This window comes from Scyliorhinus torazame, chromosome 1 (genome assembly GCF_047496885.1).
Source record: "Scyliorhinus torazame isolate Kashiwa2021f chromosome 1, sScyTor2.1, whole genome shotgun sequence".
NCBI lineage: Eukaryota > Metazoa > Chordata > Chondrichthyes > Carcharhiniformes > Scyliorhinidae > Scyliorhinus > Scyliorhinus torazame.
This window is the reverse complement of record NC_092707.1, coordinates 107,758,894-107,774,096: the sequence shown is the minus strand read 5'-3', so window position 1 is coordinate 107,774,096 and position 15,203 is coordinate 107,758,894. Positions and strand designations below refer to the sequence as shown.

Genomic DNA, 15,203 nt, shown 5'->3' with positions numbered 1-15,203 from the left:
TAGTCCAGCAACATTACCACTATGCCGTCTCTGTGTTCACATGAAGAAGTACAGTTTCATCAGAGGGCAGTAGGTGGTAATCAGCAGGTTTGATCAATGCCAAATTTTTTGCCCACTCACTTAACCTATCCATATGCCTTTGGAGTCTCTTTGTATCCTCCCCACAACTTGTTTTCATATCAGTTTATCCAAGTTATTAACATTGATCATAAATAGTTGAGACCCTATTCTCTTCATCAATTTCTTGGTCATCCTTTTGATTTCTAAAACACAATCAGTCCTCAAGTTTACTACATAAAATGATCACTCTCTTAAAGTCCTGTCTATTTGCCAAGACATGGTGTCCAGTCTGAATGAAGCACAGCCTGTCCTGACACTGGGTGTCAGTCCCCGACAAATCAAAGCTCCCGTCTCCCACACCACCCCCTTAAATACATTTAGCTTTCTAATTTCACCAATTTGCACATGGTTCAGTTAACAATCTTTACCACCTCTGCATTTTGCATTTCAACCAAGCACCTCAAACTCATCCAGTAGAACCTCATTCCTAGGTCTATTTGTGATTTTGATTCTTCTGCAGAATATGAACACATCAAATTAAACAGTAAATTAAAGATTTATCAAATTCATTAAAAAATACATTTTACGTTTTCCATTAATATGGCTGACACCATTTTAAACAAGACATTTCCTTTTACACAGGAAATTAACAATAGTCACCTCCGAATTAACTTTGCTGAATTTCAACAATTGCCATGTTAAAGATACAGAAAGGGGCAAGGGCAGAGAGGACATGAGCGATCTGAGGCAGCTATGTCAATCAGTACATCCTTCTTTCATGGCAGAGAGTTTTTAAACTGACATTTTAGGAAAGTGAATCATTTCAAATCTCTGAAATTAGCATTAAACTTGAAACATCCCATGAGATGTCACTAGTGTTTCGGATTAATTAGAGCACTTAGGATTAATAATGTGTCTCAAGTTCATAAAGTATAGAACACTTGGATTGACTTCCACAGACACTGCAGTCCTCATTTGGAGATTTTGCTTCCTTTCATCTCCATCCTACCTCCCCCCTCCCAATCTTTTAGTCCAGACACGGTCCATCAACTCAAGGAAAAAACACAAATGCTGGAAACACCAGGTCTGACATCTGTGGAAAGAGAAAGAGTTAACGTTTCAGGTCGATGATATTTCATTTAAGCTCAGGTCATTGGCTTGAAATTTTTAACTGTTTTTCTCTACCCAGGAGCTGCCTGGTCTGTTGAGTATTTCAGGCATTTTCTGCTTTTGTCTTTGATTTTCAGCATCTGCAGTGTTTTGCATTTCAGTTTACCAACTGTAATTCTCAAAGCACAGCAAAATTCAAATGGAGGATGAGGTTACATAACTGCGACCTTTGCAATACCAATGTTCCCTTAGTTTGAAGAGATCAGCATCATCTGGATTGGAGCTTGATGCACATAGTTAGGTGGATGGTCCCTCATCAGGCTGTGCTCTTCAACTTGGCTCCAATGCGGATTGATGTCAGTGGGTACAAGACAATCCGGTTTTTAGAGAATAGTCGCAGCCAGCTACAGTGCGGAGCTGGGAAGTGAACTAGACCCGTGAACGGAAGCACACTCCTGGAGCTGTGAATAAAATCCATGTGCAGGCCATGTTGTCAATCGCTGTTTCTGCTGACAAATCTTCACCGCGGTCACATCACACTGAATACTAAAATTAGGATGATGGAACACTTAGCCACAAACAAAAAGGAACACTGCCATCTGTAAAAAATAAATCCTCTCGTCAGCGCTGACAGTAATATTAAATAGCTGCAATTATTTTAAAAAAACTTAAGATATTGATATCTGATCCAGGATTAACCTCCGTTTTTACAATTTTAAAAAAAATTCTGAGGAAAGTAGAAAAATAGAAGAACTGAATTATTTTCAAGCTTGGTGAGGTTTAGTTTGATCTGTATAGAGAGCCCATACGATCCCGTAGAGAAACCAGAAGATGAGGATCAACAGAAAAGAAGCCAAGGGGTGCAGACTGAGCGTGGCACCGATAACCATACAGACGAAGAAGGAGAAGAGCGTGCGGTAACTGGCCAGGAAGCGGAGGCTGAGCCGGGGCTGGTGTTGCTGGAAGCTGCGGCACATCACAGGACCCGACTTTATCCTCCGGCTCAACTCTGGGTAGGTCAGGTAATAGCGAGCCAATTTCCCCATTATACCATTCCGCTGACACAGGGCGCCCATTTCTCCAGCAAACTGCAAGACACACACACAAAAAAAAGTGTTAAGAACATGAGGAACTGAAGCAGGTTTTGAACATGTGGCCCTTCAAACCTGTTCAGTCATTCAATCAGGTGATGGCTGATCAGATTATGTCCTTAATTCCACTTTGTCACCTGCTCCTCAGAACCCTCAGCCCCTTTGTAAATCAAAAATCTGTCCAAGCCAGCCTTGAATATAATAACTGACCCAGGTTCGACTGCTCTCTGGGGAAGAGAATTCTAATGACTCAGAAAAAAATTCCTCTACATCACTATCTTAACTGGGCAATCCCTTACTTTGAAACAGTGCCTCCTGAGTTCCGGATTCCCCTACGAGGAAACATCTGCTCAACATCTCCCTGTCAAACCCCCTCAGAACACTGTTTCAGTAAGATTTCATAGAATTTACAATGCAGGAGGAGGCCATTCGGCCCATCGAGTCTGCATCAGCTCTTGGAAAGAGCACCCTACCCAAGGTCAACACCTCCACCCTATCCCCATAACCCAGTAACCCCACCCAACACTAAGGGCAATTTTGGACACTAAGGGCAATTTATCATGGCCAATCCACCTAACCTGCACATCTTTGGAGTGTGGGAGGAAACCGGAGCACCCGGAGGAAACCCACGCACACACGGGGAGGATGTGCAGACTCCGCACAGATAGTGACCCAAGCCGGAATCGAACCTGGAACCCTGGAGCTGTGAAGCAATTGTGCTACCCATTATGCTACCGTGCTGTCCTGATGATAAGATCACCATTCTCTCTTCCAAACTCCACTGAATACAGGCCCAATTTGCTCAACCATCCTTATCCCGGGAATTAGCCAAACACATTTATTTAGCACCTTTCATGGTTTCAGGATGCTTCAAAGTGCTTCACAGCCAATGAAGTATTTCTGAAGCGTAGTCCCTGTTGTAATGTAGGAAAACTCAGCAACCAATTTAAACGCAGCAACTAATTTACACACAGCAAACTCCTACAAACAGCAATGTGACAATGACCCGATGATGCTGATCTGGGGGTAAATATTTGCCAGATCACCAGGGAGAAGTCTCTAACTCTTCAAAGTAAAATCTCTTTTTTATAAATTTAGAGTACCCAATTGATTTATTTTCCCAATTAAGGGGCAATTTAGCGCGGCCAATTCACCTACTCTGCACATCTTTGGGTTGTGGGGGTGAGACCCACGCAGACATGGGGAGAATGTGCAAACTCCACACAGGCAGTGACCCGGGGCCAGAATCGAACCGGGGTCCTTGGATCCGTGAGGCAGCAGTGCTAACCACTGCACCACCATGCCTCTCCTCAAAGTATAATCATTTATGGCATCATTTATATCCACTCGAGGGAAGAGACCGGGCCTCTGTTTCCCTCACCTAAAAGCTAGCACTGTGACAATTCAGCATTCCCACAGTATTGCTTTGGGGCGTCAGCCTAGATTTAGTACTCTGGAATGGACTTTGAACACAGAATCTTCCGACTCAGAGGTACAAAGAAAGGAACAGAAATCAAAGTGAGATAGGAGACAGACCGCTAAAGAATTAAAGAATTAAACAAACGTCCATCTAAAGGGAGAAAAATATTGTTTTAACATTTCAAACTGGTGAATACCTGTTCAATCGCTGTTTAAGGTGAACCCACTGTGCATCTTTAACACTTTCTATTCAGTTTCTGTCAGAACATACATGATCGACTGGATCATAGAATGACAAAGGACAGGAGGCGGCCATTCAGTCCATTATCTTGCGCGAGGAACTTAGCTGGTTCCATTCCCCTGCCCTTTCTCATCAAGTCTGCAAATCAGGTGCTTATGCAACGCTCATTTGAAAGCCCTGATCGAATCTGCCTCCAAGATAGCGTATCCCCGATCCTAACCACTCACCGCTTGGAAAGATTTTCATGACGCCTTTGGTTCTTCTGGAAATCACCTTAAATCTACCTCCTTTGGTTCATATTGCTCTGCCACCAGGAACACTTTCACCCTTTCTACTCTAACCAGACTTTTCATGATTTTGAACATCTCTATTAAATCCCCTCTCAACCTACTCTCTCTCCAAGGGGAACAGCCCCAGCTTCTCTAATCCCTCCAGGTAACTTAAGTTCCTAATCTCTGGAACCATTCTCGTGAATCTTTCCTGCACTCTCTCTAATGTCTTCACATCTTTCCTAAAGCGTGGCACCCAGAATTGGATGCAATGCTCTAGTTGAGGCCAAACTAGTGTTTTAGAAAGGTTCATTATAATTATCTTTCTCTTATGCTCTCAGCCTCTGTAAAGCCCAAGAGCCCATATTCCTGATTAACCACTTCCTCAATTTGTCCTGCCAATAATTCAGGCACATACCTCTGTCCTGCACCTCCTTTAGAATTGCACACATTATTTTATATTGCCTCGCCATGTTATTCCTGCCAAAATACATCACTTCATATTTTCCTGCATTGAATTCCTTCAGCCCTGTGGCCTGTCTGAGTCCTTTTGAAATTTTCAATATCCATCTCAGTTCACATTATGTCCAAACTTTGTCATCTGCAAATTTTGAAATGGTCCCCTGTACACGAAAGTCTAGGTCATTAACATATAACAAGAAAAGCAATGGTCCTAGTGCTGACTCCTGGGTAGCATCATTGTCCACCCCCTCAGTCTGGAAAAAAAACATTTACCACCACTGTTTTTGGTCACTGAGCCAACTTTCCATCCATTCTGCCACCATCCCCTTTGCTCCACGGGCTTCAACTTTGCTGACAATCCTGTTGTGTGGCCTTTTGTCACTACATTCAGCGTATCAACACTCTCTGTTAACTCATCAAAAAACTCAATCCAGTTAGCTAAAAACGATTGCCCATTAACAATGCATGTTGACTTTCCTTAGTTAATCCACAATTGTCCAAGTGATTGTTAAGTTTGATCCATTATTATTTAGGAAAGCTTTCCCACTAGCCAGGTTAAACTGGTCTGTAGTTTATCCTTTTATCTCCTTTTGAGCGAGGATGTAACATTTGCATTCTCCAGTCCTCTAGCACCACTCCTGAGACGAAGGAAAACTGGAAGATTATGGCCAGCTCCCCTGCAATTCCCACCCTCATTTTCCTCAAACGAACCCGATGTAATCAGAGTGACTTATTAACTTTAAGGTACAGTCTTTTTATTAATAATAAAAATTATAGCAAAGCCAAGGCCCAAGAGAAAGGGGGAAACATTGTTCACATGTGCGGTCAACTTTGGATAGAAGTGAAAGGATTAGTGCTAACTAAGAGTGATTACAATTACCAACTTACCCGCAGATTGATATAAGACGATAATTGGAAGAGGAGACGCACCAACAGACCACTCTCATAGCTGCGAATTGGCTGCAGCTCAGGGTCTCCCCGATATTCTACCTCAAACCTTCGGAGCCCATTTATAATCTGCAAATAAACACAAGTACATTCACATACAATGGTGCACATGACAGACTATCCCAATACATCCGCAAAGGTACACGCGACCGACTATTCCAGTACATCCAGACCATGGTACACGTGACAGACTATCCAGTACATCCACAGACAATGATACACGTGGCAGACTATCCCAGTACATCCACAGACAATGGTACACGTGGCAGACTTTCCCAGTACATCCACAGACAATGGTACACGTGGCAGACTATCCCAGTACATCCACAGACAATGGTACACGTGGCAGACTTTCCCAGTACATCCACAGACAATGGTACACGTGGCAGACTTTCCCAGTAGACAATGGTACACATGGCAGACTTTCCCAGTACATCCAGACAATGGTATGTATGGCACTCTATCCCAGTACACCCACAGACAGTGGTACACATGGCACTCTATCGCAGTTCACCCACAGCCAGTGGTACACATGACACTCCATCCTAGGACACCCACAGACAATGGTACACATGGCAGACTATCCCAGTACATCCACAGACAATGGTACACGTGGCAGACTATCCCAGTTCACCCACAGCCAGTGGTACACATGGCAGACTATCCCAGTACATCCAGACCATGGTACACATGGCAGACTATCCCAGTACATCCAGACCATGGTACACATGGCAGACTATCCCAGTACATCCAGACCATGGTACACATGGCAGACTATCCCAGTACATCCAGACCATGGTACACATGGCAGACTATCCCAGTACATCCAGACCATGGTACACATGGCAGACTATCCCAGTACATCCAGACCATGGTACACATGGCAGACTATCCCTGTACAACCACAGACAATGGTACACGTGACAGACTATCCCAGTACATCCACAGACAATGATACACGTGGCAGACTATCCCAGTACATCCACAGACAGTGGTACACAAGGCTATCTATACAGCTCCCCAGTCCTCTGCCTCCAGTTGGGGCTTGGAGAGCACCCAGCACACTGAAATTATAGCCCAGTGAGAGTGAGCATCATCTGAGGCTGCACCTCGATGACTTGTCAATGATTCGATTCCATCTGCTCCCCCAGTGTTCTCAATTCTAATCAAGCAGGATTTCTTGCTGTTTTCAATCCTCAGTTTGCAATGCTGTTTCACACGTGCTGGTCACCATGATGAGTTTTACCCTCCCCAGCCTTGACTTCAAGTGTCACTCCCTCCATACTGCTCTGGTCCAAGTTCAGAGTTTAAAACAAGCCATGGACTTTCCTGGGTAAAGCATTGCAATTACTCATTGAACAAATGAAGAGTATTGGGGAAGTTCCACTTTGTTACATCTTAAGTCAATTTCTAAGAGGAGAGATTAAGTTTATAATCACTCTCTAACCTCCTTCGACTTCCTGTACAACTCACCCTGGAGTTAGGTATTGGGCATTCGGAAAATATAGGAAACTGGAATTCACCCAAAGACAAGATGGAAATCAGAAAGATGGGAGTAACAGACACAACCCGGTGAAACCCTGCACTGGCTCAGTACTCAGAAACCACTTCAGTTGCCTGCTCCACGCTGAATAAGAATGAAGAACAACTACTGACGTACCTGCTCTCGACTGACTGCACCTAGACATGGAAACCCACAAACGTAAAGCCCCAATTCCAACCAGACCGTCACTCACTGCAACATACCAGAGACACTCCGAGCGAGTACGCACGTACCTGATACCTGCCCAGTTGGGTCAGGGTCAGCCCATTCTCTCCCGGAATACAGTCAGGCATTTGGTGCTTTCCATTTTCGTCGCTGGCTGCGCCCACATTTGTTGCCAGGGATGGCAGATTTGGCGTGCTGAGCTGTGGAGGGTCCATATCAGTTTCATCACCTTGAGGTTTTACTAAATCACTCAGTTATTGAGTTCAGCGCGGAGGATTATCCGATTTCTTAAATATATATTGGGATTTTGAAGATTACAGACATTATACCACGTTAGAAGGGCTTTCTGTGGCTGCTTTTGGGAGGGTGTGTATTTGTGCGTCACGGTAGCACTGTTGCTTCACAGCGTCAGGGTCCCAGGTTCAATTCCCGGCTTGGGTCACTGTCTGTGTGGAGTCTGCACGTTCTCCGTGTGTCAGCGTAGGTTTCCTCCGGATTTCTGGTTTCCTCCCACAAGTCCCGAAAGACGTGCTGTTAGGTGAATTGGACATTCTGAATTCTCAGTGTATCCGAACAGGCGCCGGAATGTGGCAACTAGGGGCTTTTCACAGTAACTTCATTGCAGTGTTAATGCAAGCCGACTTGTGACAATAAAGATTATTATTATTGTGTGCACCGGGGAAGGGAACTGGAGTGAATCAGCTTCCTTGGTCTGTAACTATTCAACATTAATATCTTAGGGATTCTGGTCTGCCAACTAATTCAATATGAAGGGATCAATATGGCTGTAGGTACGGATGTGAAATAGGAAATCGGCAACCCTCAAATAAAAGTGGGCAGCATCTGTGGAGAGGGGAACGGTTCAAGTCTTTTTATCATTGAGCTCTGGAGAACAGTTATATTGAACTCAAAACGTTAACTGTTTCCTCTCTCCACAGATGTTGTCAGAACTGCTGAGTTTTTCCAGCATTTTGTTTTTATTTTTCATTAATTGCCTTTTTGTTTACATGGTGAAGGCAGAGACTGATTAGCTAACTAATCATTTATGGGAGAGAACATAGCCAGGGAATTACTCAGAATCAAACAGTACAGAATCCGTTCGGCCCATCAAGCCCGCACCGACAAAAAAAGACCCTACTCTAATCTACACTTACCCCACTTCCCAGCACTTGTCCAGTCTTGAATATTATGTATGACATTTCAAGTGCTCATCCAAGTATTTAAAAAAAAATTGGATTGGATTGGTTTATTGTCACATGTACCGAAGTACAGTGAAAAGTATTTTTCTGCGAGCAATGCAAACAGATCATTTAGTACATGAAAAGAAAAGAAAATACTTAATAGGGCAATACAAGATATACAATGTAAATATCAAGACACCGGCATCGGATGAAGCATACAGAGAGTATTAATTAGATCAGTCCATAAGAGGGTCGTTTAGAAGTCTGGGAAGAAGCTGTTTTTGAATCTGTTCGTGCATGTTCTCAGACTTCTGTATCTCCTGCCTGATGGAAGAAGTTGGAAGAGTGAGTAAGCCGGGTGGGAGGGGTCTTTGATTATGCTGCCCACTGTCCCCAGGCAGCGGGAGGTGTAGATGGAGTAAATGGATGGGAGGCGGGTTTGTGTGATGGACTGGGCTGTGTTCGCGACTCTGAGGTTTCTTGCAGTCTTAGGCCGAGCAGTTGTCATACCAGGCAGTGATGCAGCCAGATAGGATGCTTTCTATGGTGCACCTGTAAAGGTTTTGCAAGAGTCAGTGTGGACATGCCGAATTTCCTTAGTTTCCTGAGGAAGTATAGGGGCCATTGTGCTTTCTTGGCGGTCGTGTCGACGTGGGTGGACCAGGACAGATTTTTGGTGATGTGCACACCTAGGAATTTGAAGCCGACAACCATCTCCACTTATTCCTACCTCAACCCCCTTCCCAGGCACTGCATTCCTGTTCTGTCCAGGCAGTGTTATGGTTTAAAAGCTTCATTATTAGCCAGCAATAGATTATTTCAGGACTCTTAGGGCAGCACGGTAGCATTGTGGATAGTACAATTGCTTCACAGCTCCAGGGTCCCAGGTTCAATTCCGGCTTGGGTCACTGTCTGTGCGGAGTCTGCATATCCTCCCTGTGTGCGTGGGTTTCCTCCGGGTGCTCCGGTTACCTCCCACAGTCCAAAGATGTGCAGGTTAGGTGGATTGGCCATGATAAATTGCCCTTCGTGTCCAAAATTGCCGTTAGTGTTGGGTGGGGTTACTGGGTTATGGGGATAGGGTGGAGGTGTGGACCTTGGATAGGGTGCTCTTTCCAAGAGCCGGTGCAGACATGATGGGCCGAATGGCCTCCTTCTGCACTGTAAATTCTATGAAATCTATTCTATGAAATCTTGATCCTGCTTCGGGGAGGGAGGCAGTGAACATCAAGATGATGAGGTCTCTCAGGTGGAGGTAGAAAAAGAGAGGATTGGAGAATGGAGAAGTGGTGAAAGCTAGAATTTGCTGTGATCCAGGAGCAGCAAACACATGGTGAGACACAGCAGAACCCAGAAAGGAACAGTCAGTAACAGTGAGTGAAACACCTGAACCCTATCATTACCTTCTGGTGCCAGATGGTATAGGGTAAAATTTCAAAGTTTGCAGATGATACAAAACTTGGAAGTATTGCAAACTGTGAAGAGGACAATGTAGAACTTCAAAGGAACAAAGACAAGTTGGTGGAGTGGGCAGATAGGTGGCAGATTAAGTTCAATGAGAAGTATGAGGTGATGCACCTTGCTAGGAAGAACATGGAGGAACAAGATAAAATAAGGGGTAAAATTAAAGAGATGCAGAAACAGAGGGACCTGGTTGTGTAAGCGCTTAGACCATTGAAGGTAGCAGGAGAGGTGGAGAGAGCAGTTAATAAAGCAAATAGTATTCTGGGCTTTATTAACAGGGGCAGAATACAAGAACAAGGAGGTTATGCTGAACGTGTACATGACACTAGTTAGTCCTCAGCTGGAATATTGTGCACAGTTCTGGGCACCACACTCTAGGAAGGATGTGAACACATCGGAGAGAGTGAAGAAAAAGTTTACAGGAATGGTTCCAGGGATGAGAAACTTCAGTTATGAGGATAGATTGGAGAGGTTGGGACTGTTCTACTTGGGGACAAGAAGGCTAAGAGGAGATTTGATAGAGATGTTGAAAATCATGAGGGGGGCTGGACAGAGTTGATAGCGAGAAACTGTTCCCACTTGCAAAAGGATCAAGAAAGAGAGGCACAGATTTAAAGTGATTTGCAAAAGAAGCAAAGATGATGTGAGAAAAACCTTTCACACAGTGAGTATGGCCTGGAAGTGTGGTGGAGGCAGATTCAATCGAGGCGTTAAAGAGGACATTCGAAGGGTGGTACAGTGGCGCAATAGCCTCACATCGCCGAGGACCTGGGGTCGACCCCGGCCCCGGGTCACTGTCTGTGTGGAGTTTGCACATTCTACCCATGCCTACATGAGTCTCACCCCCGCAACCCAAAGATGTGCAGAGTAGGTGAATTGGCCACGCTAAATTGCCCCTTAATTGGATAAAAAATTGGGCACTTTAAATTTATTTAAAAATCCAGGAGAACATTTGATGATTATTTGAATAGAAACGATGGGCAGAGGAATGCCCGTTTTGAGAGCTGGTGCAGACACAATGGGCCGAATGGCCTCTCTCTGCTATGTAACAATTCTGCGATTCTGTGAAGACTATTTCCACTGGCAGGTGAATGAGGATCAGGGGGATGGAAATGCAGGATTGGAGAACCACACACCCTGATATTGTATTGCAGACTCCAATAAGATGGGCAAGATGCTGGAGGGCTCAAAGTAATGAGATATAAAAAACTTTCCCAACCATTTCTTGAGAAATGTCAGAATATAGTTTCGGCCACGAAAAAGTTGGAAAAAGAACTAAGATGGCACGGTGGTGCAGTGGTTGGCACTGCTGCCTCGTGGCACCGAGGCCCCAGGTTCGATCCAGGCCTTGGGTCACTGCCAGTGTGGAGTTTGCACATTCTACTATGTCTGCGCGAGTGTCACGCCCGCAACCCAAAGATGTGCAGGGTAGGTGAATTGGCTCCATCAAATTGCTACTTAATTGAAAAGAAAAGAATTGGGTACTCTAAATTTATTTTAAAAAAAGGAAAAAAGAACTAGCATGCCGATATTCTTTATCTAGAATTTCAGGCATTTTACAGCAGGCCTCTGAAGCAGTAGTACCAAGAGTTTTTACATATTTACATCAATCTAATATTAACAGTTAGCACCAACACAATGAGTACAAATTAAGTGCAGGACCTTGCACCCAGAGACTGGCTTAGATTGTGTGCATTTATGCATCCAAAGAACATGCAAAATGCAGACCAAAATCTTTCTCATGTCTGTCACTGTAATATGAGGTAGGACTGACCTCTTTCGACATCAGACAGGCTTTACAGAATATGGCATCAAGGAGCATTGAGTCAATGGGCAACAGAGAGAGCTCTCCACTGGTTGGAGTCCTGTCTCGCACAGAAGACGACAGTTGTGGTGGTTGGAGGTGAAGCATCTCAGTTCCAGGATATCACTGCAGGTGTTTCTCAGGGTAGCGTCCTCGGCACAACCATCTTCCACTGCTTCAATGATCTTACCTCCTACAGATGGCTAGAAGTGGGATGTTCACTGATGATTTCAGAGTGTTCAATGCCATTCATGACTCCCAAGACACTGAAGCAGTCCAAGACAGCATGCAGCAACATCTGGGCAATATTCAGGCCTTGTCAAGGAGCAAGTAACATTCGCGCCTCAAGTGCCAGACAATGACCATGTCCAACAAGTGAGAGTCTAACCATCGCCTGATATTCAATGGCATTACCATCGCTGAATCTCCCACAATCAACTGGGAGTTACCAGTGACCAGAAACTGAACTGGACTAGCCATATAAATACTATGGTTACAAGAGCAGATTAGAGGTTGGGAATTCTGTAGTGCGTAACTCACCTCCTGAAGCCCCGTAAAGCCTGCCCACCACCTATAAGGAGCATGGCGGAATACTCTCCACTTGCCTTGATGAGTGCAGCTCCAACAATGCTCATGAACCTCAACACCATCCAGGCGAAAGCAGCTTGATTGGCATCTCTTCTCTTCTACTATCTTAAACAGTCAATACATCCACAACAGCGCCTACACTTCCTTAGGAAACTAAGGAAATTCGGCATGCCCACACTGACTCTTACCAGTCTTTACAGATGCACCATAGAAAGCATCCTAATGGGCTGCATCACAGCCTGGTATGGCAACTGCTCAGTCCAAGACCTCAAGAAACTTCAGAGAGTCGTGAACACAGCCCAGTCCATCACACAAACCTGCCTCCCATCCATTGACTCTATCTACACCTCCCGCTGCCTGGGGAAAGCGGGCAGCATAATCAAAGACCCCTCCCACCCAACTTACTCACTCTTCCAACTTCTTCCATCGGGCAGAAGATAAAAGAGTCTGAGAACACGTCCGAACAGATTCAAAAACAGCTTCTTCCCCGCTGTTACCAGACTCCTAAACAACCCCCTTAATGACTGACCTGATTAACACTACACCCCTGTACGCTTCACCCGATGCCGGTGTCTATGTATTTATACTGTGTACCTTGTGTTGCCCTATTATGTATTTTCTTTTTATTTCCTTTTTTCATGAACTAAATGATCTGTTTGAGTTGCTCGCAGGAAAATACTTTTCACTGTACCTCGGAACACGTGACAATAAACAAATCCAATCCAATTGGTGTTACATGGTAGCAGCAGTGTGTACCATCTACAAGATGCACTGCAGCAATTCACCAAGGTCTGTTAGGCAACCTCCACCACCTAGAAGGGCAAGGGCAGCAGATATATGGGAACACCACTACCTGCAAGTTCTCCACTATCCTGACTTGGAAATATCGCTGTTCCTTCACAGTCACCGGGTCAAAATCCTGGTACTCCCTCCCAAACAGCACAGTGGGTGTACCAACACCACATGGACTGCAGCGGTTCAAAAAGGCGACTCATAAGGAGCAATTAGAGATGGGCAATAAATGCTGGTCTAGCCAGTGACACCCATATTGCAAGAATGAATAAAAAAAACCTTTGAATAGGCCAACACCAAGTGCCAGGATGTTGGACCAGGTCCACCACGTAAGTGGAGTTAGACACCGTGAAATGGTTCAAGAAGGTAGCTCACCACCACCTCGTGATGGGCAATAAATTCTGGCCTCACCTGTGACGCCCACATCCTGTAAATTAATTAAATGAAATAGGCTTTCTACGGGGTTTGGAGGCTTTGAACTACATTGGTGAACATTTTTGATCAATTTTCAAATTTATCTTTTGTATCAGCCCAACTTCAAAAGACAGAAGGGGAATTGGGCTGGTGGCTAGCTCCTCGATTCCACGATATGTTTTTAGAGCTGGGAGGTCCATCCGCAAGATCAAACTCACAAAACCTTTTCATCACCTGTCGATGGTCCAAACTTACTGAAGCAAATGCTGAATAAGAGTTTTTCTTGATTTTGGAGATCATTGCAATCTTAGTCAGATTCTTTACAATATAATATAATACAATGAAAAGTGACAGCTGATTTATGTGGTTTATTAGCAGCGTTGAGACAGAGATTTGGAAGGTGGATCAAGATACATTTCCAGTATCTAAACAGTGAAAACAAATCACGGCTCATCTCTGGTTCACTACCCAGAATCTTAAGTAATAGTTTATAGGGCAAAGGGGGCTTTTCTGGTGAATTGTGTTGAACCATCATGTATGGGGAAGGAGCATGAATCAGAAAGGTCACCCAGATGAGTGTATGTGTGTGTTGCATAATGCAACAGAATTATCCTTTAAAGTCTGCAAACACCAAGGACCCCACCCCTCCCCTCTAACAGTGGTACAGGCTTGGAGCTTAAAAAAAAGACCCGAGATGTTAAAACATTAGTCCAAATCCCCGTACTTCCTTCAAAGACTGATAGCCATGTTACGGAGTTAGAATAACCCAGCAAGAATTCTTTCGACCTAGGGAACATAAACATTCAGTTGTCCCTGAGCAATGCAAGGATATGAACAGAGGAACCAGACTGAGCAACACCAGAGGACTCCACTATGTCCTGAGCAGGGCCCAGCTTGAATCAAACACTGAGAATGTCAATCTTACCTTGAACACCTGACACAAGTACTCCAGTGATCTTTCCAAATACTCATCCGTTTTTCGTATCTCATCAGGTCCCAGGTCATCCAGGTCGTTGCCTCCGTAAGCAGAGGTGTTGAAATCATAGGTAGTCAGGCCCAATAAGGACATGAGCGAGTGGCCTGTGGACTGTTCAGCTGTGTGATCGGAGATGGATTTGGCAGTCTGCTTGGCCTGTGCTATTAGCTGTGCCAGTTTCAGTACCTGCAGGAGGAGCCAATGCTTAGACATCACTTTTCCACTCACTTACCTGCCATTTAACTTGGCCTTGCACATCAGCTCAACTCAAACTTCGCTTCCTGTGGCCCGACTCGCACCAGGTCCCTTTCACCCATCCACCATCCTTGGCCACTGGCTCCCAGGCCGATTAATAGCTTCATTGTAAAATTCCCATCCTGGTTTTTAAACCCCTACGCAGCCTTGCCCCCCCACCCCCCCTGTAATCTCCATCACAATTGCCTGTGCCTTCAGCTACCTGGGCTTGAGCTTTGGAATTCCCCCTCGAAACCGCTCAGTCTTGCACTGCTCCAAGACACTCCTCAAAACCTCCGACTTTAACCAACGTTTGGTCAGCTGGACGAATACCTCGTGGTTCAGTGTCACATTTTGTTCGCTACCCTCGTTTTAAAAAATAAATTTAGAGTACCCAATTCATTTTTTCCAATTAAGGGGCAATTTAGCGTGACCAATCCAC

The 15,203-nt window shown here is 44.7% G+C and overlaps 1 protein-coding gene across 8 annotated transcripts in view; it reads right to left on the bottom strand.

Annotated features, from left to right (window-relative positions):
- Nucleotides 1-597: 597 nt before the first annotated feature.
- Nucleotides 598-15,203, bottom strand: part of smpd4 (sphingomyelin phosphodiesterase 4) — an 85,114-nt gene continuing 70,508 nt past the window's right edge. For 7 of the 8 annotated variants that reach the window (XM_072499426.1, XM_072499463.1, XM_072499444.1 and 4 more), the window contains 4 exons: nucleotides 14,477-14,713; nucleotides 7,377-7,508; nucleotides 5,541-5,669; nucleotides 598-2,258 (listed from right to left, as the gene is read on the bottom strand). In XM_072499426.1, the coding sequence (XP_072355527.1) occupies nucleotides 1,935-2,258; nucleotides 5,541-5,669; nucleotides 7,377-7,508; nucleotides 14,477-14,713 (822 nt within the window). In that variant the 3' untranslated portion in view covers nucleotides 598-1,934. The remainder of the gene's footprint in view (nucleotides 2,259-5,540; nucleotides 5,670-7,376; nucleotides 7,509-14,476; nucleotides 14,714-15,203) is intronic. The other variant, XM_072499493.1, reaches the window with a different exon arrangement.